General features: G+C 38.2%; 3 protein-coding genes across 3 annotated transcripts in view; 2 read left to right on the forward strand and 1 right to left on the reverse strand.

Moving 5' to 3' along the window:
• cacna2d3 (calcium channel, voltage dependent, alpha2/delta subunit 3) overlaps positions 1–765 on the forward strand; it is a 33,916-nt gene extending 33,151 nt beyond the window's left edge. The window contains exons 37-38 of the mRNA XM_071520718.1: positions 111–193; positions 673–765. Coding sequence (XP_071376819.1) covers positions 111–193; positions 673–765 — 176 coding nt within the window. The remainder of the gene's footprint in view (positions 1–110; positions 194–672) is intronic.
• Positions 766–1,439: 674 nt separating this feature from the next.
• LOC139645097 (mucin-17-like) lies at positions 1,440–21,630 on the reverse strand. Its single transcript, XM_071520703.1, has 16 exons — positions 21,608–21,630; positions 17,387–17,683; positions 16,457–16,768; positions 15,570–15,659; positions 15,409–15,483; positions 15,231–15,320; positions 5,977–6,051; positions 5,799–5,888; positions 5,632–5,706; positions 4,307–4,408; positions 3,938–3,956; positions 3,485–3,516; positions 3,335–3,375; positions 3,132–3,198; positions 2,565–2,605; positions 1,440–2,461 (listed from the first exon to the last, which is right to left on the reverse strand). The coding sequence occupies exons 2-16, from the start codon at positions 17,562–17,564 to the stop codon at positions 2,369–2,371; spliced, it is 1,380 nt and encodes a 459-aa protein (XP_071376804.1). The 5' UTR covers positions 17,565–17,683; positions 21,608–21,630; the 3' UTR covers positions 1,440–2,368.
• h1m (linker histone H1M) lies at positions 20,913–22,383 on the forward strand. The gene is made up of 5 exons (XM_071520704.1): positions 20,913–21,279; positions 21,468–21,733; positions 21,812–21,923; positions 22,012–22,058; positions 22,129–22,383. The coding sequence occupies exons 1-5, from the start codon at positions 21,186–21,188 to the stop codon at positions 22,381–22,383; spliced, it is 774 nt and encodes a 257-aa protein (XP_071376805.1). The 5' UTR covers positions 20,913–21,185.
• Positions 22,384–22,471: the final 88 nt, after the last annotated feature.

Here is a 22,471-nt window from a genome sequence, read left to right on the forward strand (position 1 = left end):
GCTCACTTCAGTTGTCCGTTTCACATCATGCTAAATGAGTCGTCGTGTATGTTATTAAAGAACTGAAATTAGCAGCATATTCTGTATTTTTACCCTTGACCCCTTTGAACACAACGAATCACTGAAATGTGACAGACTGAAGTTTCAGAAGGACAGGAAGAAGCCAGAATCATGTCATCCTTTCCACCCTGAGGTGTGAGAATGTGCGCTTATCTGCATGCATGCTTGCATGTCTGTCTGCATGTACAAACATGTATGTGTGCATGAAAGAGAGGCAACATATGTATGCTGTTGTGACCCAATCTGAGTCACTACCCGATCTCTCATGCCACTTTTTCTCGTGCCACTTTAAAACGACAGCCTTGGCCATCATCTTACCCTAACCTCAACCATACGGGCTCCTTGCCCAAACCCAACCGGCGCATGCGCGACTCAGTTTGGGTAGTGACTCAGATCGGGTAGTTACATATGCTTTGATAATAAATGCCAATGAATTTGAATTTAAAGGGGAATGCCAGCTTTGAAGTATGTTGTCATCACAAAAGTAGGCTACAGTTTATATTTGTTTGAGCATTCACTACCGTCTTCCATAGCCAGACACAAAAAGAGTTTGCTCAGCCTCCTAATGTGTAATATCACATATATAATATCAAATGAATGTGTCTTCTGCAGGAAAATGCCATGGAGTGTGGGTCAGCAACAGGCCTCTCCAGTCCACTTACAGCAGCACTGCTCCCCCTGCTAGTGTCTCTCATCAGCAGGTGACCACAGCCTTGGCACACGTCCCTGGACCCAAACCTGCACATCAGTATGGACTAAATCAACTTTGACACACCAACAACCAAGATGCTTCTAACACATAGGGAACATGGCCAACCAGAAATAACTTTGCTCATATCACTGCACCAAGCAGCGCTCCAACAAGAGGAAATCCTTGTCCTTAGCACTGAGAGATTCATATCATCAATGCAGAAAAAAACAGTAGATGTGGTGCAGCAAATGAATACTAAAAGGACAGCCATGAGAGTGCTTGGTGACATTGCAGATCATGTCACTATTTGCCATTTTTTTTCCTGAATGTATGTAGAAATGAAATAAGGGAAACAAATATGTCAACAGTAAAAACAAATGGGATAGGAGCAAGTATAAAACAAAGGACAACAGTCTGTTAGACATCAAATATCTTTGATTCTTTGCTGTGAGGGAAAAAAATTGATGTACAAAAACTTGCAGAATGTCCATTGCACTTTTGTTACATTTGAAAAGAATGAAGAGTGATCTGTATTATTGCCAGAAAATTGCTAAAAACAAGTGATACAGTGCGGTGATAGTTTTCTTTCTTCAAATATTTCAGCTTTTCTTTCTAGTGTCAATAATATGGATCATGTAAAATACCAATGAGACAAATGAAATGTTGAACTTGCTTTATTCTGCCAGTTTGTCCTTTTTTTCTTTTTTTTCTTTTTTTTTAACAGCAGAAGACATTTCAAACAAGATGCATGTTGAAGACTTAACAATGTCTAAAGAATGTTATATGAACATAAATAGCCATAATTTGTCAAGTTGACCCACATACTCATAACCACGAGTTTGACAAAGCTGATGAATAAACATAAATAAATATTTTCCATCATTTACCCCTCGATTACATTTCTTCAACTTTTATGAGGTGTGTGTGTGTGTGTGTGTGTGTGTGTGTGTGTATACATATATATAGAAAAATGTAAAAACATATATTGAACCACTAATAACACAAGAGTCTAACTGGGAAAAAGGAGCATAAAGACATCAAATGCAACATGTGTATGAATAAAACATTAAAAGAATAACATTAATGTGAGACTCTGTAACACAGTGGAGCTAAAATGAAAAACCAAAGGTGATGAGGCCTTTTCCACCAGGGCTGAAATGACATGCCCAAGTCAGCAACATCATTAACATGTTTTCATCACTTTTATAAATTTACTTTTAAACTTTTTTTTTTATTTAGTTTTTTTTCTTCTTCTCAATTGTTTTTCTTTTTTATCACTTTCAACCCATTTTTCTTATACCTCAATGTTTTTGCCATATATATATATTGCTGTTTTACTTTCCTTTTCATGTAAAGCACTTTGTAATTCTGCTTTTGAAAGTTATACTGTAAAGTACGTATATTAGCCTACTATTTTTTTATTACTCAAAACATTGCATATACTGCATGCCATCTTCTCTCTCTCCTATCTTTCCTGATCCTCTTTAATGAATAATGTTCAATAAAGCTAAAACACCATTATAAAAAGAGAAACAATGTAACAGACAAAAATCAATTAACTAGTATGTATTATAGTAAAGTGAAATGATATACAACAAGAAAAACAAGGTTTGGGGTTCAGTATGCCTGCAGAGTGCTGTATACCATATCCTTCTGGGCTGATGCAGCTGGCTCCTCAGAGATGGTGCAGTATACATGGTACGTGTCGGACTGGAGAAGGAAAAGAAAGAAAGAAAGAAAGAAAGAAACTTAGAGTTCTTTAAATCTACAGCATGGCAAATGGACGCTGAATACTGCCTCATGTTGTACTTACATCCTCATTTTGAGGCTGTGGTCTAGTCACTTTCACAGAACCTGCCAGAGGAAACAACGCTGAGGTTAATTTTCTGCATGATATTCAGTGTTTTATTGCACAGTGTGAGCTGTGTAGCTTATCTGTAAATACAAATGAATACGTACAGTCCAACCAATCAGAGTCAAGAATCTGACAGCCATGGCGTTCACCTCAGTTCAGACAATGAGTCTTGCATGATCTAATATCTGCCTCACAGGCCAATACAATCACATATGGTGACACACAAATCCCTTTTTGGGACACACTGTAAATCAGTTGCTACACCAAAGCACTTTTTTTTTTACCTTGCAATGTTGATGTTTTTGCACACATCCCTTATTAAAAGTCATAGGAGCTCTGTTTTCCTGATCATAAGATAATCTCTATTCTACAAAATTAACTTTTAGTCACACTGTACACTTAGGGATATGTTGTAAAAACGACAAACAGTTATTATATAACTTGTAACCTATGAAACTCTTCACCATCAGCCCTGGTTGAAACCGATACTGCATTCAAGTAAGTGGATAGAGCAAAGCAACTCACCAGTGGGAAAAACATTGTCAGGTACAGAAGTGATCAAACTGTAGGTGCCACCATTACCAGCAGGCGACTTGAGAGACGAGAGGACAGAGGGGAGAAGTGAGAGTGAGAGGACTTAATTTGATATGACTTGCCATCGAGATTTTTCACTAAGGTGATTTGAATGTTACATCTGACATTAGTAGATGCAAAAGTTTTTAAATTACCACTCCTCCACTGTTGAGACTTCCCATGTTCATACAGTCACCTACATCAGAAACCAAATCACAACTTTATACACTATAAGCAAAAACATAAATATACATGTGTGAATATGCTGTGATGTTGCTGTGGCATGTGTTTGTATAGCAACATACGTGTTAAGTCATCATCGACCTTGGCTTTTGGTCTAAAAGGAAATAAAAGGACAAAATGTTTTTCTAAGAGTGTGCATATGAAAAACAATGTAATATCCAGAAGAATATATTTATCTCCCCAAACATCTCTGTGAATTATGTGACAAGAAGGTCACTGCTTTGAATCCCAGGACCGGCTGGGAAATGTGGATTAAGGAGAAGTGAATGAGTCTTGCTCTCTCTCCTCCCTTACCAACTGATGTCACAGTGCCCATGAGCAAGGCACTTAACCCATTACTGATCTAGTGGAGCTGCTCGGTGGCAGACAGTATAGACTATGGCTGTACTGGGGTTGAAGCTCCTAGGTGTGAATGTGAACTGAATAAATGTGAAACAGGCTGATGATGGAAAAGAGGATGCATGGTCAGTCAACTTAACCTGAATACATAAAGGTTAAAAAGAAATATTTCTTACCTCTTGGAAACAAATTTTCCTGCAAATAACCCCCCCAAAAAAACAATAATGAATCAGCCAGTGATCATAGAGACATGTGAAGGCGCATCAAATATTTATCTAAGACTGTAATTGGCTTTTAAGATCCAATCCAGAATCTGAGTATAACACTATCTATGTAGCCCAGCTCAGCCCAATAAGTAGCTTTGTATTTATTTCCTTTTCTACACTCTCATACTGACTGGTAAAGGCATTGTTTTGATGGGGATGGTTTTAATTTTCTACCCTTCAGTAATATATGCGTATGTACTCATACTACAAAATCACAGATTGGATCTTTATTGGATACACAATTAGACTTTATCAAGGTTAACAGTTAAAAGTTCTCACCGGTTCCTCTCCTGGTGCAGACAAGTGCCAGTCCCAGCAAGATGACACCCACAGTTACTCCACAACCAGCCACAACTACCACCAACTTCCATATCTGCTTCTCTGTTTGGAAACGGCAGAGGCCATGAAGTTGCGAACATGAGACAACTTTAAATTAAATAAAGGACAGGCTTTATGCATCCAATGCAAAATGGGTTATACACACTGCTCAAGCTGGTGAAACAGCAAAGAAACAAACATTTGTCACTGTACTAGTAACCTATGTATGTTTCCACTCAGGAAAAATTTATTTTTAATATATTTTAGGTAGCTAAGTATAGAAAATATAAACTATACCTATAAAAACAAAAACCTATAGCGTTGCAATAGTTCACAACAGTGAAGGGATGGTGAAAATGCAGCAATTTTTTCATCAGTCTATCAATAGAAGACTAGTTGAACTCAATATGCAATATCAGCAGGGCTTGTTTTGATCTGCCAGTAAGATCGTATTTACACCTGCTATTAAAATGACAACCCACACAAGCTGTGCCTAATTGTATCCAGATAAATCGTATCTACTGTGACAAACGTTTGGATTTGAGAATTGAGGTGTAGCACTTAACATGAGAAGCTAGTGCAATGTTGCCCAAAGAGAAACTGAAACAAAGGTTAAATATAAAGGGGCTCATCAGTCCTTGATGATGAGAAAGAGGCGCGGGTGATTAGTAGACCGCTGATGGGTTGTAGTAGTTGGCAGTGGCCTGACATCTACTGAAACACTTTTGTAAATCCAAGAAAGATTGAGATCTCATTTTGCCCAAGGAATACTATCTACATAAAAACAGTAGATACATATTCTATCTGCAATGACAATTTAATACCAAGTTCACCTGGACTCTAAAATATTGTGAGATTAGAAATCTTCTCTCACAAGGTATCTGGATTGGACTTGGTAACCTTTGTGTCATAGGCAATAGTTCATCTCAGCCAACTACCTGCTAGGATACAGTACCATGAAAAAGTCTCCATCTTTCACTTGTTTCTTATTTTCTATTTGTTTCATTTTTTCACACTGAATTTGATTAAATCAAGGTCAGTGGGGGAAAAAAATTCAAAAAATAAAAAATTTGAACAAAAATATTAGTACTGTTAGTATTGTTGGTAAAAAAAAAAAAAAAAAAAAGGGGCACAGCTAGCCACAAGCAAACCTGTTACAAAATGTTTTTGCCACAATGTGTCACCTACCCAGTGAAGAAAAATGCCCATCTAAATTGAATAATAAAGACAATTAATATGTATAATAGAATTATCAATATGTAAGTACTACATGTTTTTTTACTCACCTGAAGCTGGATTTACTGGAGTTACAGGGGAAGATGGAGAGCCAAATGTACTGCTAGGCTTACCAACAGTCAGACCTAGTGAATAAATACACAAAGACTTTTAAAAACATTCACAACAATGCATCTATCTTAACATTTTTTCATGCATTTGTGACTCAATAGGCTACCTGATGTTTTGTCACCTGATGCTGGATTCATAAGAATAACATAGGCAGAGGTTGAACTAGCTGTAGTACCTGGCTTACTAAAAGTCAGACCTGGTGAATAAAGACACAAATAAACGATTAAAACACATTTCAATATTTTGTGATAAGTCAATATTATTGATTAAGATTATTTTGTCACCTGAACCTGGATTCACATGAGTTACAGGAGCAGAGGCAGAACTACTGGTAGTACTTGGCCTACCAACAGTCAGACCTAGTGAATAAATACACAAAAACATATAAAAATATTCAAAAGAACACATATATAATTTATTAAATTAATGTTAACCTTAAGATACCTGTCATTTTGTCACCTGAACCTGGATTCACAGGAGTTCCGGGGGCAGAGGTAAGACGAGTGGAAACACTCGGCCTGCTAACAGTCCAACCTGATGAATAAAGACACAAAGACCTTTCAAAACATTCAAAAGAACACATATTTAAACATTTTGTGACAAGACAAAGTATTGCTTTTTAAATGTACAGCATGGCCTACCTGTGGTCATTGTCTGGACCATGGTCAACTCTCTTTCCACAATATCTGAAAGAATATGGATATGGGCCGTTCTCAATGCTTGGTTGAATTGTCTTTAAATTAAACTTGAGGTTTTGCTGATTTGGTTTATGAACTTCTGAGAGAGTCGTTTCAAGTCAGAAGAGTCAGGAGTCCCATTAGCCAATTGTTGTTGAGACCAATAGGAACTTAAGCAATTATTGGGTGGTGTTGTGAAGCAGGTTTTAAGCCTGTGCAAGTATAGTGTAGTGTAGGTAACTATAGCTGTGTTCAGTGTTGACATCTGAGAACTCACTGTGGAGCCGTCTGGAGGTGTTGAGGATCTAACTGAACCAAACATCTGTGATGGGCGTTGTCGTCTTGATAATCACCATGACATACCTGCTCTCACCCTTTTCCTATAACATCCAACCTACATTTCTACACAGGTGCTCTCCCAAAAATGCAACATTGGAGCTCATCATATCCTGTTTGTTGGTAAATCTAATGTCATACTGTCACACTCAAACTTGTGTGTGTCTACTCATACGTACACTCATAGGATGGTTGTCCGAATTTATGCATCCAGTAACCATCTGTTGCAATTCACTTTCTATTCATCAATTTCAATAAAGGTAAGTGCATCACATGAAGTCAGTATATTATGTGTATTCATGTATTTTCTGACTTACCAGTTAAGCTGTATCTGTCACTGCGGGCAGACACAGAGTGAGGCTCACTTCCCAAGCTGTAATCACAGCTAGCCTCCTTCTGCTGCTCAGAATGTAGATATCTGAGCAAATCCTCTATTGGGACTGTAAACTGGCAGATCCACTGTTTGTTTTTTGTCCTTTTCTTCAAGGTGGTTGTTGATTGAACTGGATGACTTCCTTCTCCAAAGTACAGGTTACATCTGGTTTCACTATTAGCAGATCCAGGCAGTGAGCAAGTGAAGTCAACAGGCTCACCTTGACTGTGCTGAACACTCATCTGTGGTTTTTGACCTGAAATAAAGATTCACGAAAAATCTTTATGCATGATGTGCCATAATGCATTGACGTACGCTTCATGTTATAGTAGTGTTATCAATTCCAAACAGCACACTCTCAATTCACATTCATCCTAATTAATAATTTTGTGTATCATCTGGAGTGTATAATGTGAAATACAAAGAGTGTGCGGTCAAATGTATCATACGTATTATTCAGATTAAATGTCATTCTGACATCTACAACCAAACTGACAAAACTGTAAAACAGTGCCAGCTAATGTCAGCTGTAACACTGACTGCTACAGCTGGCATTTCTAATGGGAATGGAAGTTGTTAGATCAGTGGTTTTCCCCTTTTTCTGGTTTGCAACCCCTAAAAACAAAAGCACACCTGAACTATGACACCATGCAATGCCTGTTTTCTCCATTTCAGGCTGTTTCACTTGATTAATTATGAGGAAGCCTTGAGACTGCATATAATAAATATTTCACATAAAATGAATAAATAAATTTTCTGCCCCTTCAAAACCCTCCCACAATTCCTTTAGGGGCTCGACCCTCATGTTGAAAACCACTGTGTTATTATACTGATAAATCAGAGCATGTGAATAATAGTCACTTACTTTGTATGATGACAGAAAAGGTGTCACTGTGTTTAGATGAACGGTTTCGCCTCACATGCTCTACAATGTAAAAACATCTCACTTTAACCTCAGCAGGTGAACTCTGATGAGCCATCGACAGCAACTCAGACCCTGTCAGTGTCTGCTGACAGGACAAGCGGTTGAAAGTTGATTCCATCTTAATGTAGAAGTAACACTGAGTCGCAGAAACAGATGATGGAGCCTCACAGCTCAATGTGACTGAGTCTCTCTCTGTGATGACTGGTGGGCTCACTGTCAGTTTAGGCGGAGGAAGGCCTGGAAATTTAGAGGTGAACATATGTTGTATTAAATACTTAAATGTATCCTCTCTGAATGCAGAGGAAATTGGTGAGTGCCATAAGCATGAAATAATGGTCAAATTGACAGCAGACGATGTGTCCTACAGTGACAACAGTACAGCAGGCCCTGTGTATAATATTAAAGAAAACAGGGACAGACCATGACCATGTACTTTTATCTCATGAAAGGAATTGGCACAGGAGAGAAAGCTCGCAGGTCAGTGGGGTTCAGGCCGTTCCAGAGGTGGATCTTAACCAGTCAATGAAAATTGTATGCTTATACTGTAGATGTGTTATAAATGTGTCACAAAAGTCTGCCTAAAAGGATACCATGACATAATATTCAAAAGAACACATATCAACATTTGGCAATAAATTCATGTTAACCTTACGAAGGCCTATTATATGTATTATGCAGATTAAACATGATTCTGGCAACAACTAAATTATCAAACTGACAGAACTGTAAAACAGTGCCAGCTAATGTCGGCTGTAACACTGACTGCTACAGCTGGCATTTCTAATGGGAATGGAAGTTGTTAGATCAGCGGTTCTCCCCTCTTTCTAAAAACAAAAGCACACCTGAACTATGACACCATGCAATGACTGTTTTCTCCATGTCAGGCTATTAAACTTAATTGTTAGAGGAAGCCTTGAGGCTGCATATAATAAATATTTCACATAAAATAAAAAAAAAACATAATAACATTTCATGCCCCTTCAAAACCCTCCCAAAATTCCCATAGGGGCTTGACCGCCATGTTCAAAACTAAACCACTGTGTTAAATTATACAGATACTGATATCAAAATATAATAACATATCAGAGCATGGGAATAGTGGTCACTCACTTTGTATGGTAATAGAAAAGGTGTCACTGTGTTCAGATGGATGGTTTACCCCCCATTGCTGTACTGTGTAAAAACATTGCACTTCAACCTCAGCAGGTGAACTCTGATGTGTCAACAACAGCAACTCAGACCCTGTCAGTGTCTGCTGACAATAGTGATCTCTCAAAGTCGCTTCCATCTTAATGTGGAAATAACACCGAGTCACAGAAACAGATGATGGAGCCTGACAGCTCAATGTGACTGAGTCTGTCTCTGTGATGACTGGTGGACTCACTGTCAGTTTAGGCTGAGGAAAGCCTGGGAATTTAGAGGTGAACATATGTTTTATTAAATATTTAAAAGTTGCATTGATAACAATTGCAACTGAATGTAACTATATTGCCATATAAGCATGACATAATGGTCAAATTGACAGCAGACGATGTGTCCTACAGTGATAACAGTACAGCAGGGCTTGTGTATAATATAAAAAAAAACAGGGACAGACCTTGACCTTGTACTTTGATCTCATGGAAGGAATCTGTAGTTGGAGAAACAATGTGTTGACCAGGGAAATAGTTAGGCTACAATGACTAAATTATGAATAACTTCAGTGCAGAAAGTAGAAAGAGATGGCCTACTCCAACTAACATTGTGTAATTCTGTCAATGAAATGTAGGCTATAGGGGAACTGTAATAAATCACGCCGATGACAGTACAACACAGCGATGACATGATATAAAATAAATTTGATGCTTGCTAGTCGAAAGTGAGAGAAATGTTAATTGGTTTGTAATTCGTGGATAACGATAAAGGATGTGGATGAGAGGTATTAGGCTACTCACAGATCAAGATGACTAAGAATGGATGCCCAGCCATAAATATGAATATTTCCATTGTCCAGAAATCCTCCAAAGACTGTCTGTCTGACTACATGCAGTTAAAATTTCTCAAGCGTTAATTTACAGAACTAGGCTACTCTCAGAAAAACCACAGCAAGCATCGGAAGTGAATGACACACAGAGGCTAGCCACAGAAAACATCGGGCTGATAACACACCCTCTGTAAAGTAGGCTATCTCTGTCATGTAATAAGAATAGAAAACCTTTGACACAAACTTTTCATTAAGATTGTTGGAGCCAACGACCATATCTTTTAGGTTTGGTGTATTCACAGGTCACAGAAATATCGAAATTGAGCCAAATGAGCAACCCAGTTAAGTGGTAAATGCAATGGGGAAATTGCAACATTTTCTATGTGAACGGCTAGAGACATCAAACTACGCCAAAGCAGTAGAAACACACTACAAAAAAAACAGGTGTTTAAGCAAATATATTTTTTAATCAATAGGCAAACGATGTGGCTGTTTAATATTTAGCTCATCTATATTATTTTAGACCAGCAGTAAAAACAAATGGATAGGAGCACAGGTCAAAGTAACCTATACAACAGATCATTTGTGTAAAGAACAGTCTGTTAGACATCAAATATCTTTGATTCTTTGCTGTGGGAAAAGATGTGATGGACAAAAACTTGCAGAATGTCCATTGCACTTTTGTTACATTTGAAAAGAATGAAGAGTGATCTGTATTATTGCCAGAAAATTGCTAAAAAAAAAAAAAAATTGATACAGTGCAGTGTTTTCTTTCTTCAAATATTTTAGCTTTTCTTTCTAGTGTCAATAATATGGATCATGTAAAATACCAATGATACAAATGAAATGTACTTCCTTTATTCTGTCAGTTTGCCCTTTTCATTTCTTTCTTTTTTTTTTACAGCAGAAGACATTTCAAAGAACATGCATGCTGAAGACTAAACAATGTCTAAAGAATGTTATATTAACATAAATAGCCACAATTTGTCAAGTTGACCCACATACTCATAACTACGAGTATGACAAAGTTGATAAATAAACACAAAGAAATATTTTCCATCACTTACCCTTGGTTAAATTTCTTCAAATTAAGATGGTTTTCAATTATATAAAAAAAAGAAAATTAAACATAATATTGAACCACTAATAACACAAGAGTCTAACTGGGGAAAAGGAGCATACAGACATCGAATGTAACATATAGCCTATGAATAAAACACAAGTTTAAAGGTTTAAAGAATAACATTAATGTGAGACTCTGTAACACAGTGGAGCTAAAGTATTTACATAGCAGTGTACAATGAAAACCAAAGGTGACAAGGCCTTTTCCATCAGGGCACCAGACCTGACATGACATGCCCAAGGAAATCAAGCTAGCATGTTTTCATCACTTTAATAAATTTCCTTTTAAGCTTTTTCATTTGATCACTTTTTTAATATTATTTTGAGCTTTTTTGCCTTTATTCCGATATTTGACAGTGAAGATAAACAGGAAAAATTAGGAGAGAGAGACATGGGGTGACATGCAACAAAAATCCCACACCGGATTCACACCTGCAGAACATTGCGGTTACACGGTATTCACCTTTTCTTTCCTTTTTATGTAAAGCACTTTGTAATTCTGCTTTTGAAATTCATACTGTAAAGTTATTATTAGCCTACTATACTGCATGTCATCTTCTCCTCTCTCCTATCTTTCCTGATTTTCTATACTGAAAGAGTAACAAAGCAACAGACAAAAATCGATTAACTAGTATGTATTACAGCAAAGTGAAAATGATGTACGCCAAGAAAAAGAAGGTTTGGGTTTCACTATGACTGCAGAGTGCTGTATACTACTGTATATCCTTCTGGGCTGATGCAGCTGGCTCCTCAGATGTTGCAGTATATTTGGTACATGTCAGACTGGGAAAGGAAAGAAACAGAAACTAGAAGTCTGAAGATGGCAAATAGACGCTGAATACTGTCTCATGTTCTACATAAATCCTCATTTTGATGCTCTGGTCTATTCAGTTCCGCAGAACCTGCCAGTTAGAGAAAATCACACTAAGATGATTTTTTTTTCTATGATATTTTGTGTTTTATTGCAGTGTATATAAAATAAAGGGTGCTGTGGAGGAGAGGTGTGCAGTTTCTGTAAATAAAAATGAATGCATGGAATAATCTGACAGCCATGGTGTTCACCTCAGTTCAGCTCTGTGTAATGAGTCTTGCATGATCCAATGTCTGCCTGTGTTTAATTATCTGAGATCACAAGCCAATACAATCACATACAAAATTAACTGTTAGTCAAACTGTACGCCTAGGGATATGTTGTAAAAATGACATCCTGCAAACAGCTATAACTTGAAAAATTGCTTATGTAAGTAACCTATGAAACCTGTTCACCATCAGCTCTGTGAAAGAACTCTATTAGGGCTGCAACTAACGATTATTTTCATTGTCGATTAATCTGTCGATTATTTTCTCGATTAATCGATTAGTTGTTTGGTCTATAAAATGTCAGAAAATGGTGAAAAATGTCGATCAGTGTTTCCCAAAGGCCAAGATGACGTCCTCAAATGTCTTGCTTTGTCCACAACCCAAAGATATTCAGTTTACTGTCATAGAGGAGTAAAGAAACCAGAAAATATTCACATTTAAGAAGCTGGAATCAGAGAATTTTGACTTATTTTTCTTAAAAAATTACTCAAACCGATTAATCGATTATCAAAATAGTTGGCGATTAATTTAATAGTTGACAACTAATCGATTAATCGTTGCAGCTCTAAACCCTATACTACATTAAAGTAAGTGGATTGCCACTCACCTGGCCGTTGACAGGTACATAAGTGACCGCACTGTAGGTTTGACTATTACCAGCAGGCAACCTGAGAGATGAGAGGACAGAGGGGAGAGAGAGTGAGGGTAACTTATCCAAAACAGCACAATTAATGCTTTAAGGTGAAACTGAGATAATGGAAAGAAAACTTTATATGTTCATAAATAACTTAACATACATTCATTCACTTGCAACACCCTGATATGCCTTGCCACTGCGATTTTTGATCATTTAAGGCAATGTGAATGTTACATCTGACATTAGTAGATGCAAAGGTTTATTACTACTCCACTGTTGAGACGTCCCATGTTCATACAGACATCTACAACAGAATCCAAAACACAACTTAAAGCAAAAACAAATGCAATCAGTACGTGTGTGAATAATGGTGTGATGTTGCTGTGGCATGACCATTGCTGTGTTTGTGTAGCAGCAACACACGTGTTAAGTCATCATCGACCTTGGCTTTTGGTCTAAAAAAAAATAAAAGACAAAATGTTTTTGTAAGAGTGTTTGTAACAATGTGTCCCCATTACAGAAGAAAACAGACTGCACTGTACATATGAAAAACAATGTAATATCCAGAAGAATATATTTATCTCCCCAAACATCTCTGTGAATTATGCAGCAGGAAAGTCACTCTTTTGAATCCCAGGGCCGGCTGGGAAAATATGGATTGGAGGAAAGTGAATGAGTGTCGCTCTCTCTCCTCCCATACCAACTAATGTCTCCGTGCCCTTGATCAAGGCACTTAACCCGTTACTGATCTAGTGGAGCTGCTCAGTGGCAGACAGTAGAAGACGTGAAACACGGTGACAATGGAGAAGAAAGAGGATGCATGGTCAGTCAACTATCCCTTGATAAATAAATGTTTAAAAAAAAAACAGATTCCTGGGGGGTCCTGGTGGCTCAGTGGTCTAGGATGCGTACAACCGCGATGTCATGGGTTTGAATCTGACCCAGGATCTTTGTCACATGTCATCCCCTCTCACTCCCAGTCGTTTATGTCTATCTCTACTTTGAACTGTAAAATAAATGCTAAAATGACCAAAAAAAAGTCTTTAAAAAAACAAAAACACTTCTTACCTCTTGGAAACACATTTTTCTGGAAAATTAAAAACAAAAAAAAACAATAATGTATCAGCCAGCGATCAGATTGGATCTGTATTGGACACACAATTAGACTTTATCAAGGTTAAAAGTTCTCACCGGTCCTCCTTCCGGTGTAGACAAGTAGTCCCAGCAAGATGACACCCACAGTTACTCCACAACCAGCCACAACCACTGCCAACTTCCATATCTGCTTCTCTGTTTTGGAAACAACAGAGGCCATCAGCAAGTGTCAGTTTTACTCCTCACAATGTTAAAACAAGGGAAAGGAGACATGCACATATCCATCTCTATCTCACTACACCAGTGCATGGCACACAAGATATAAAACATAGAGAAAAAACTTTGCAACTGATATATGGTTAACATGTAAATTGTTAAAAGAGTTGTTAAGAGTTAAAAGAGAGAATTGTTAAAAGAACTTTGAATTCAATAAAGAACAGGCTTTATACATCTTGTGCAAAATGGGTTTCTGAATTGTGGCAAGCAATACACACTGCTTAAGCTGGTGAAAAACACCATAGAAACGTTTTTCACTGTACTATAGTTTCCACTGTAGTTAAGAAAAAAAATATTTTTAACTCATTTTAATATAGTATATAAAATATATAAACTCGGCTCCAAAACCTATAGTTTTGCAATAGTTCACAGTGAAGGGACGGTGAAAATGCAGATGAACTCAATATGCAATATCAGCAGGGCTTGTTTTGATCTGCCAGTAAGATCGTATTTACACCTGCTATTAAAATTTCAACCCACACAAGCTGTGCCTAATTGTATCCAGATGAGGCCCTAAGCCTTATCTTGGACTTGGTAACTTAAGTGTCATGGGCAATAATTCATCTCAGCCAACTACCTTCTAGGATTTATACAGTAGCTACCATGGTCATTTTTCACTTGTTTTATTTTCAGCATTTTTGCACATTTTTCCCACTTAATTTGATCATATCTAGGTCAATGAAGGCAAAAACGATTTTGCTTAATGGACATTTGCCCTTCAATGTCCCTAAAAATGGGAAAAATGATCAGTACTCTTAGTATTGCCAGTACACAAGGGCCACAGCTAGCCACGAGCTAACATGTTAAAAAATTTTTTGCCACAATTCGTCACCTGCCCAGCAAAGAAAAATACCCCCCAAAAAAAAAAAAAAACATTTCGTTTTTTTACTCACCTGAAGCTGGACTCACTGGAGTTACAGGGGGAGAGGGAGAGCCAGCTTTAGGCTTACCAACAGTCAGACCTAGTAAATAAATGCACAAAGACTTTTAAAAACTTTCACAACAATGCTTATCTTAACATTTTTTGATACATTAATGTGACTCATTAGGCTACCTGATGTTTTGTCACCTGATGCTGGATTCATAAGAGTTACATAGGCAGAGGTTGAACTAGCTGTAGTACCTGGCTTACCAACAGTCAGACCTGATGAATAAAGACACAAATAAACACATATGAGCATTAAAAAGAACACATATCTCAACATTTTGTGATAAGTCTGTTATTTTGTCACCTGAACCCGGATTCACATGAGTTACAAGAGCAGAGGCAGAACTACTGGTAGTACTTGGCCTACCAACAGTCAGACCTAGTGAATAAATACACAAAAACATATAAAAAATATTCAAAAGAACACATATATAATTTATTAAATTAATGTTAACCTTAAGATACCTGTTATTTTGTCACCTGAACCTGGATTCACAGGAGTTCCGGGGGCAGAGGTAAGACGAGTGGAAACACTCGGCCTGCTAACAGTCCAACCTGATGAATAAAGACACAAAGACCTTTCAAAACATTCAAAAGAACACATATTTAAACATTTTGTGACAAGACAAAGTGTTGCTTTTTAAATGTACAGCATGGCCTACCTGTGGTCATTGTCTGGACAATGGTCGACTCTCTTCCCACAATATCTGAAAGAATATGGATATGGGCCGTTCTCAATGCTTGGTTGAATTGTCTTTAAACTTGAGGTTTGCTGATTTGGTTTATGAACTTCTGAGAGAGTCGTTTCAAGTCAGAAGAGTCAGGAGTCCCATTAGCCAATCGTTGTTGAGACCAATAGGAACTTAAGCAATTATTGGGTGGTGTTGTGAAGCAGATTTTAAGCCTGTGCAAGGATAGTGTAGTGTAGGTAACTATAGCTGTGTTCAGTGTTGACATCTGAGAACTCACTGTGGAGCCGTCTGGAGGTGTTGTGGATCTAATTGAACCAAACATCTGTGATGGGCGTTGTCGTCTTGATAATCACCATGACATACCTGCTCTCACCCTTTTCCTATAACATTCAACCTACGTTTCTACACAGGGGCTCTCCCAAAAATGCAGCATTGGCTACATCATATCCTGTTTGTTGGTAAATCTAATGTCATACTGTCACACTCAAACTTGTGTGTGTCTACTCATACGTACACTCATAGGATGGTTGTCCGAATTTATGCATCCAGTAACCATCTGTTGCAATTCACTTTCTATTCATCAATTCATCAATTTCAATAAAGGTAAGTGCATCACATGAAGTCAGTATATTATGTGTATTCATGTATTTTCTGACTTACCAGTTAAGCTGTATCTGTCACTGCGGGCAGACACAGAGTGAGGCTCACTTCCCAAGCTGTAATCACAGCTAGCCTCCTTCTGCTGCTCAGAATGTAGATATCTGAGCAAATCCTCTATTGGGACTGTAAACTGGCAGAACCACTGTTTGTTTTTTCTCCTTTTCTTCCAGGTGGTTGTTGATTGAACTGGATGACTTCCTTCTCCAAAGTACAGGTTACATCTGGTTTCACTATTAGCAGATCCAGGCAGTGAGCAAGTGAAGTCAACAGGCTCACCTTGACTGTGCTGAACACTCATCTGTGGTTTTTGACCTGAAATAAAGATTCACGAAAAGTCTTTATGCATGATGTGCCATAATGCATTGAAGTACGCTTCATGTTATAGTAGTGTTATCAATTCCAAACAGCACACTCTCAATTCACATTCATCCTAATTAATAATTTTGTGTATCATCTGGAGTGTATAATGTGAAATACAAAGAGTGTGCGGTCAAATGTATTATACGTATTATTCAGATTAAATGTCATTCTGACATCTACAACCAAACTGACAAAACTGTAAAACAGTGCCAGCTAATGTCGGCTGTAACACTGACTGCTACAGCTGGCATTTCTAATGGGAATGGAAGTTGTTAGATCAGTGGTTTTCCCCTTTTTCTGGTTTGCAACCCCTAAAAACAAAAGCACACCTGAACTGTGACACCATGCAATGCCTGTTTTCTCCATTTCAGGCTGTTTCGCTTGATTAATTATGAGGAAGCCTTGAGACTGCATATAATAAATATTTCACATAAAATTTATAAAAACATGATAACATTTTCTGCCCCTTCAAAACCCTCCCACAATTCCTTTAGGGCTCGACCCTCATGTTGAAAACCACTGTGTTAGATTATACTGATAAATCAGAGCATGTGAATAATAGTCACTTACTTTGTATGATGACAGAAAAGGTGTCACTGTGTTTAGATGGACGGTTTCGCCTCACATGCTCTACAATGTAAAAACATTGCACTTTAACCTCAGCAGGTGAACTCTGATGAGCCATCGACAGCAACTCAGACCCTGTCAGTGTCTGCTGACAAGAGAAGCGGTTGAAAGTTGATTCCATCTTAATGTAGAAGTAACACTGAGTCGCAGAAACAGATGATGGAGCCTCACAGCTCAATGTGACTGAGTCTCTCTCTGTGATGACTGGTGGGCTCACTGTCAGTTTAGGCGGAGGAAGGCCTGGAAATTTAGAGGTGAACATATGTTGTATTAAATACTTAAAAGTTGCATTGATAGCTGTGACTGAATGTAGAGGAAATTGGTGAGTGCCATAAGCATGAAATAATGGTCAAATTGACAGCAGACGATGTGTCCTACAGTGACAACAGTACAGCAGGCCCTGTGTATAATATTAAAGAAAACAGGGACAGACCATGACCATGTACTTTTATCTCATGAAAGGAATTGGCACAGGAGAGAAAGCTCGCAGGTCAGTGGGGTTCAGGCAATTCCAGAGGTGGATCTTAACCAGTCAATGACCTCTGAACACGGGGAAAATACATTTTCACATCACTGCATGATTATCAGCAGGTCTAATTGATTTCCAGATGAAATTTTCATAAAGGGCTTACAAAACTAGGGTGCATTGATTCTGAATATTTTATGATTGTGCCATATCTCATACGCCAAACAGACATGTTGTGAATTCATCATAAAAGCATTATAGGGAGAGGGGGAAATTAACTTATCTTAGAAGATTGTATGCTTATACTAGATGTGTTATAAATGTGTCACAAAATTATGCCTAAAAGGATACCATGGCATTTTGAATTTTTGTTATTTTTCATCAGACATTTTTTGCATTAAGCAAAAAAGACAACATTTGCCCTTCAATTTCCCTAAAAATTTCTTATTAGTAGCAATACTCATTTTAAACAAGGGGTACAGCTAGCCACAAGCTAACTTGTTACAAAGCCAAGACCTAGTGAATTAATAGTGTGATGTGAACACCTTCTCACCTGATATGACTGTGTAACCAAAAAAAAAAAAATCTTTATCTGCCTCTATGCATTGCCTCTATGCACTGCTTTGTAGCACCCATGTCCTGTTGGACCAGAACTTAGCTTTATGGCACTTAATCTCGTTGTTCTCTCCTGACTAGAACCTTGCTTGTGTTGCATTAAAATCTCATGTGTACGTCGCTTTGGATAAAAGCGTCTGCCAAATGGGAAATTGGAAATTGTAAAATTGTTAATACACAATATATCACATATATCAACGTTTGGCAATAAATTAATGTTAACTTTATGCAGGCCTATTATATGTATTATTCAGATTCAACATGATTCTGGCAACAACTAAATTATCAAACTGACAAAACTGTAAAACAGTGCTAATGTCGCCTGTAACACCACTTCGACTGGTGGCATTTCTAATGGGAATGGAAGCTGTTAGATCAGCGGTTCTCCCCACTTTCTGGTTTGCAACCCCTAAAAACAAATGCACACCTGAACTATGACACCATGCAATGACTGTTTTCTCCATTTCAGGCTTTTAAACTTAATTGTTAGAGGAAGCCTTGAGGTTGCATATAATAAATATTTCACATAAAATCAATAAAAACATAATAACATTTTCTGCCCCTTCAAAACCCTCCCACAATTCCTTTAGGGCTCGACCCTCACGTTGAAAACTAAACCACTGTGTTAAATTATACTGATAGCAAAATATAATAACATATCAGAGCATGGGAATAGTGGTCACTCACTTTGTATGGTGATAGAAAAGGTGTCACTGTGTTCAGATGGATGGTTTACCCCCCATTGCTGTACTGTGTAAAAACATTGCACTTCAACCTCAGCAGGTGAACTCTGATGTGTCAACAACAGCAACTCAGACCCTGTCAGTGTCTGCTGACAATAGTGATCTCTCAAAGTCGCTTCTATCTTAATGTGGAAATAACACCGAGTCACAGAAACAGATGATGGAGCCTGACAGCTCAATGTGACTGAGTCTGTCTCTGTGATGACTGGTGGACTCACTGTCAGTTTAGGCTGAGGAAAGCCTGGGAATTTAGAGGTGAACATATGTTTTATTAAATACTTAAAAGTTGCATTGATAACAATTGCAACTGAATGTAACTGAATTGCCATATAAGCATGACATAATGGTCAAATTGACAGCAGACGATGTGTCCTACAGTGATAACAGTACAGCAGGGCTTGTGTATAATATAAAAAAAACAGGGACAGACCTTGACCTTGTACTTTGATCTCATGAAATGAATCTGTAGTTGGAGAAACAATGTGTTGACCAGGGAAATACTTACAATGAATAAATTATGAAAAACTTCAAGGAGATGCAAAAGTTTAAAGTATTATGTTGTGTAATTATGTCAGTAAAAAGTAGGCTATAAAGTAGGCTGCTGTAATAAAACATGCTGATGACAGGGATGACATGATATAAAATAGATTTGATTCTTGCTAGTGGAAACTGAGAGAAAGGCTAACTTGGTATGTAACTCATGGATAACGATAACATAAAGAATGTGGATGAGAGGTATTAGGCTACTCACAGATCAAGATGACTAAGAATGGATGACCAGCCATAAATATGAATTTTGCCATTGTCCAGAAATCCTCCAAAGCTTGTCTGTCTGACTACATGCAGTAAAAATTCACAAGTGTTCATTTACAGAACTAGGCTACTCTCAGAAAAACCACAGCGAGCTTCAGAAGCAGGCTGGCCACAGAAGAACATCGGGCCCAAAATACACCCTCTGTAAACAAGCTGTCATGTAATAATAGAAAACCTTTGACACTAATATTTCAATAAGATTTGCAGAGCTGGCGACCATATCTTTAAGGTTTTGTGTCCTGCCCAAAAATATGTTTGACCAGTGATGACAGAAATATCATAATTTAGTGCAAAGGAGCAACCCAATAAAGTGGTAAATGCAAGAGGAAAATTGCACATTTTCTGTCTCTGATACCCAATACCCAAAATAGGGGGCGGAATATAGCATGGACGCCATGTCAACAACTGATGGTAAGAGTGATGTAGGCTATGTTAGTTTGGCATTCTCTGTGAATAATTAGTATTGTATGTTTCAGTTTTCACTCGTTATTTAAGCTTTAGTCTTCATGCGTTTTGTTTTACAAATTAATTATCAATTACATGCCTATTGTGCATTTCCCTCTTTATTCTTCTGCTGCAGCACAAAGTAGCTCTGTGATACTTTTTTTTTTTTTTTTAAATAACAGCCACTAAAAACCTTCTTTAGTTAAAAGGCCCACTTTGTTATTCTTTTTAATCAAAGGCACTTGAATGCTGGAAGAGTCCTACTTAGAATTAAGAGGTTAAATTTACGAGGCGCACGTGAAGGCAGCATAGTGCACATCAGAGGATGCTCACGGTTTACATAAAGCATCTCTCGGGAATATGCATTGTAAAATACGTCTATGGCGATGTAATGCCGCATAGAGACAATCAATACACTCATGTATGTAGATGTACTTAGATGGGATCAAGGCGTTCGCCAGTAAATTTCTAAATGGCCTCAAATTAAATAATGGATTGCACCTGATGGAATCTAATTGACGTGACCTCGTGTTTACCGGAAGCAACCTATACTGCATAAAAATGGAACTCCACGACCGGGAGGCTGGATGAGGCAGATCTAGTGTGCTTTTAAACTTTATTTCTTTTTTTCTTCTTAATTTTTTTAGTTGGTTCCCCAGTGATGCCTCCTAAAAAGCCAGCAGCAGTCACGGAAGTTATGGTATCCTCCTCCGATGCTCTGGAGAAAGATGAAGAGAAACTGGAGGAAAAAACAGGTTTGGCTAACAAATTAAGCAATAACCCATAAAGGCCGTGGTGCAGCCTGCAGTGACTTGCAGACGGCTAGAGGCGTCAAACCACGCCAAAGCAACGGCACACTAAAAGTAACGGTTATACGCTCACAGGTGTTTCTCAAAGCTGTTTGTTGAGAAGCTAATTCCGGCCTAATTGATTTCCCTCCTAGATACAGCGGGTGCTGCGTCGATGCGCAGAGTTGCAACTCATCCCTCGACCACGATTATGGTGAAAGAAGCGCTGAAAGAGCTGGACTCGCGAAAAGGAGCCTCATCACAAGCGATACAAAACTACATAAAACAAACCTACCCCTCGGTGGACTTGGTGAGGTTGAAGTACTTGGTCCGTAAGGCGCTCATAAAAGGACTGGAGAGCGGGACGTTGGTGAGGCCGGCCAACTCGACTGTCGCTAATGGCGCACAAGGAAAATTTCGGGTAAGGAGTCTTAAATCGTGCCAGCCTCGTGAAAACTGGTCCAATAACGTTGTTAATCGGTCATCTCACTCTCTCCAGCTTGCACCAAAAAAAGCCAAGGAGCCAAAGCCGAAAACTGAGAACTCTGATCCCAACGTGCAAAACGTCACAAAGGCAACGAAGGGTGGAGCCAAGAAGCCCAAAGAACCAGGTAACAGCTGCCAATTTAAGAGCAATCATTACTTAAATGTCATTAGCGTTAATTTGTATTTGGTTTTTAACTGTCTAATGTATTAAAGGTGCCACGAAGAAAAAGGACACCGTGAAAAAACAGAAGTCTTTGGAGGTGAGAGCTAGTCTCTTCCTGTGTTTATATATTTAAAAGAAAAAAACCTGACAGGCCTTTTTCATCTTAGGACTCAAAGCCTACCAAAAACGCGAAGACAGACGAAGCAGCCGCCACCTCAAAGGTCGCCCCAGCAAAAAAGCCAAAGGCTAAAAAGGTTGCTGAGGATGGAGGCGGCGAGGAGGCCCCTGAACCCGCCAAACCTAAAGCAAAGGCCTCCAAGGCTGCAAAGGGTGAAAAGGTTTCCCAGAGCAAGGCTGCCAAAGCTGCTGATGCCCCTGCCACAAAAGCAACCGGGAAACGAGGGAAGAAGACCGCAGAGTAAACCTAATCACTTAACTAGTGTTTTTTTTTTTTTTAACGCTTTTTTGTTTTGCAATAAAATAATAATTTTTTTTGGAGCTCTTGTTTTA

Source organism: Centroberyx affinis, unplaced genomic scaffold, assembly GCF_046629955.1.
Source record: "Centroberyx affinis isolate AG114_WGS23_722 - 3 ecotype Tasmania unplaced genomic scaffold, CSIRO-AGI_Caff_v1 ptg000824l_1, whole genome shotgun sequence".
NCBI classification, from domain to species: Eukaryota; Metazoa; Chordata; class Actinopteri; order Beryciformes; family Berycidae; genus Centroberyx; species Centroberyx affinis.

Excerpts from the sequence above, each read along its gene's own strand:
- LOC139645097 (XM_071520703.1), bottom strand. The coding sequence starts at position 17,564 with ATGGAATCAACTTTCAACCGCTTCTCTTGTCAGCAGACACTGACAGGG. Across the intron at positions 15,660-16,456 it reads TGACAGATACAGCTTAACTG|GTTGGACTGTTAGCAGGCCG; the intron begins GTAAGTCAGAAA and ends TTTATTCATCAG. Across the intron at positions 6,052-15,230 it reads ATCAGGTGACAAAACATCAG|GTCTGACTGTTGGTAGGCCA; the intron begins GTAGCCTAATGA and ends TTTATTCACTAG.
- h1m (XM_071520704.1), top strand. The coding sequence starts at position 21,186 with ATGCCTCCTAAAAAGCCAGCAGCAGTCACGGAAGTTATGGTATCCTCC. Across the intron at positions 21,280-21,467 it reads GAAACTGGAGGAAAAAACAG|ATACAGCGGGTGCTGCGTCG; the intron begins GTTTGGCTAACA and ends TTTCCCTCCTAG. Across the intron at positions 21,924-22,011 it reads CAAGAAGCCCAAAGAACCAG|GTGCCACGAAGAAAAAGGAC; the intron begins GTAACAGCTGCC and ends AATGTATTAAAG.